General features: G+C 54.8%; 1 protein-coding gene across 1 annotated transcript; it reads left to right on the top strand.

The window, feature by feature from the left end:
• Nucleotides 1-216: 216 nt before the first annotated feature.
• LOC126474267 (cuticle protein 18.7-like) lies at nt 217-783 on the top strand. The gene is made up of 2 exons (XM_050101732.1): nt 217-427; nt 560-783. The coding sequence occupies exons 1-2, from the start codon at nt 217-219 to the stop codon at nt 781-783; spliced, it is 435 nt and encodes a 144-aa protein (XP_049957689.1).
• Nucleotides 784-1,333: the final 550 nt, after the last annotated feature.

Below are 1,333 nucleotides of genomic sequence, written 5' to 3' on the forward strand. Positions count from 1 at the left end.
CGTGTTTTTCTGCTTAGTCTGTTATTAGCCTTTCGTTTTAAAGGAAATTCAAATTCTCATCTACGTGTACCCCAAGATGGCACGTAATATCTACTTGTTTAGGTGGAGGATTCCTTTGTAGTGATTGTTTCAGCAATGTGTATGTTGTTTTGAACGATGTGATGCTGTAACGTGTGTTTCGAACAGATCGTGCTGAGCGCCTTCGTTTCGGCGGCGATGTGCGCGCCCGGCTTCCTGGGCGCTCCTGGTTTCCCGGGAGCCCCAGGTTTCCCTGGAGCCCCAGGTTTCCCTGGAGCGGCGGGCCTGCTGGGAGCCCACGGCGCGCTGGCAGCAGCCGGCCGCGGCTACGCGGCGCAGGCCCCCGCCAACATCGTGGTGGGGGCGGGCGGCTACGTGCTCGACGCCCCCGACGTGGCCGTCGCCAAGAGCGCCCACCTCGCGGCCGTGGCGGCCACCAGGGCGCGAGACGCCGCCGTCAACGCCGCCGACGCCGCCGCCGCCGCCCACGCCGGCGCCGCACCCGGACTCGCCGCTGGGTTTCCCGCTCCCGGTTTCCCAGCCCCCGGCTTCCCAGCTCCAGGATTTCCAGCTCCCGGCTTCCCCGCACCCGGACTGGGGTTCGGCCCCGGTCCTCTGGGCGCCTACGCCCCAGCACACGGCCACGCTAACATCGTCATAGGACCGAGCGGAGTGCCGCTGGACACTCCAGAGGTGGCTGCTGGAAAATTAGCCAACGCAGTCGCCCACCTGCAGGCCAAGGCGCGGACTGGCCATCTGGGATGAGCAGACACCAGATGTGACTTCCCCGGGTGGTGCTGAGCTTGAAGATCACTGCATATTCCTTATTGTACAAATTAATTTATATAAACGGTGCACAGAACTTGTAACCACTTACAGAGGACTGAATAAATTATATTCATGAATTTAACAATATTTTTATTAATGTTACATCTAGATCTATCCTCTTGAAATGGCCATTTAACAGAATCAGTAGCTATATGACATCATTGACATATGTAGAATGAAATGAAATGACTTTGTGGCATTGATGGGCGGGAGGCACCGCTTGAGGCAGTTCGACCACTTCGCTTAAGGTCTTTTTAGCTGATGCCAAACTGGGCGATTTGCGAGTCGATAATGATGAAATGATGACGAGGACAACACAATACCCGAGTTGAGAAAATCTCCCAACCGGTCGGGAATCGAATCAGGGCTCACTGCATGGCAATCAGACGTGCTAACCACTCAGCTAAGGAGGCAGACTCTATATAGAATTTTGAGTGAGATAAAAAGCTCCTCACAGCATAATATGGCCCATAAATAAAAAAAAAAG

Source organism: Schistocerca serialis, chromosome 4 (assembly GCF_023864345.2).
Source record: "Schistocerca serialis cubense isolate TAMUIC-IGC-003099 chromosome 4, iqSchSeri2.2, whole genome shotgun sequence".
Lineage (NCBI taxonomy): Eukaryota > Metazoa > Arthropoda > Insecta > Orthoptera > Acrididae > Schistocerca > Schistocerca serialis.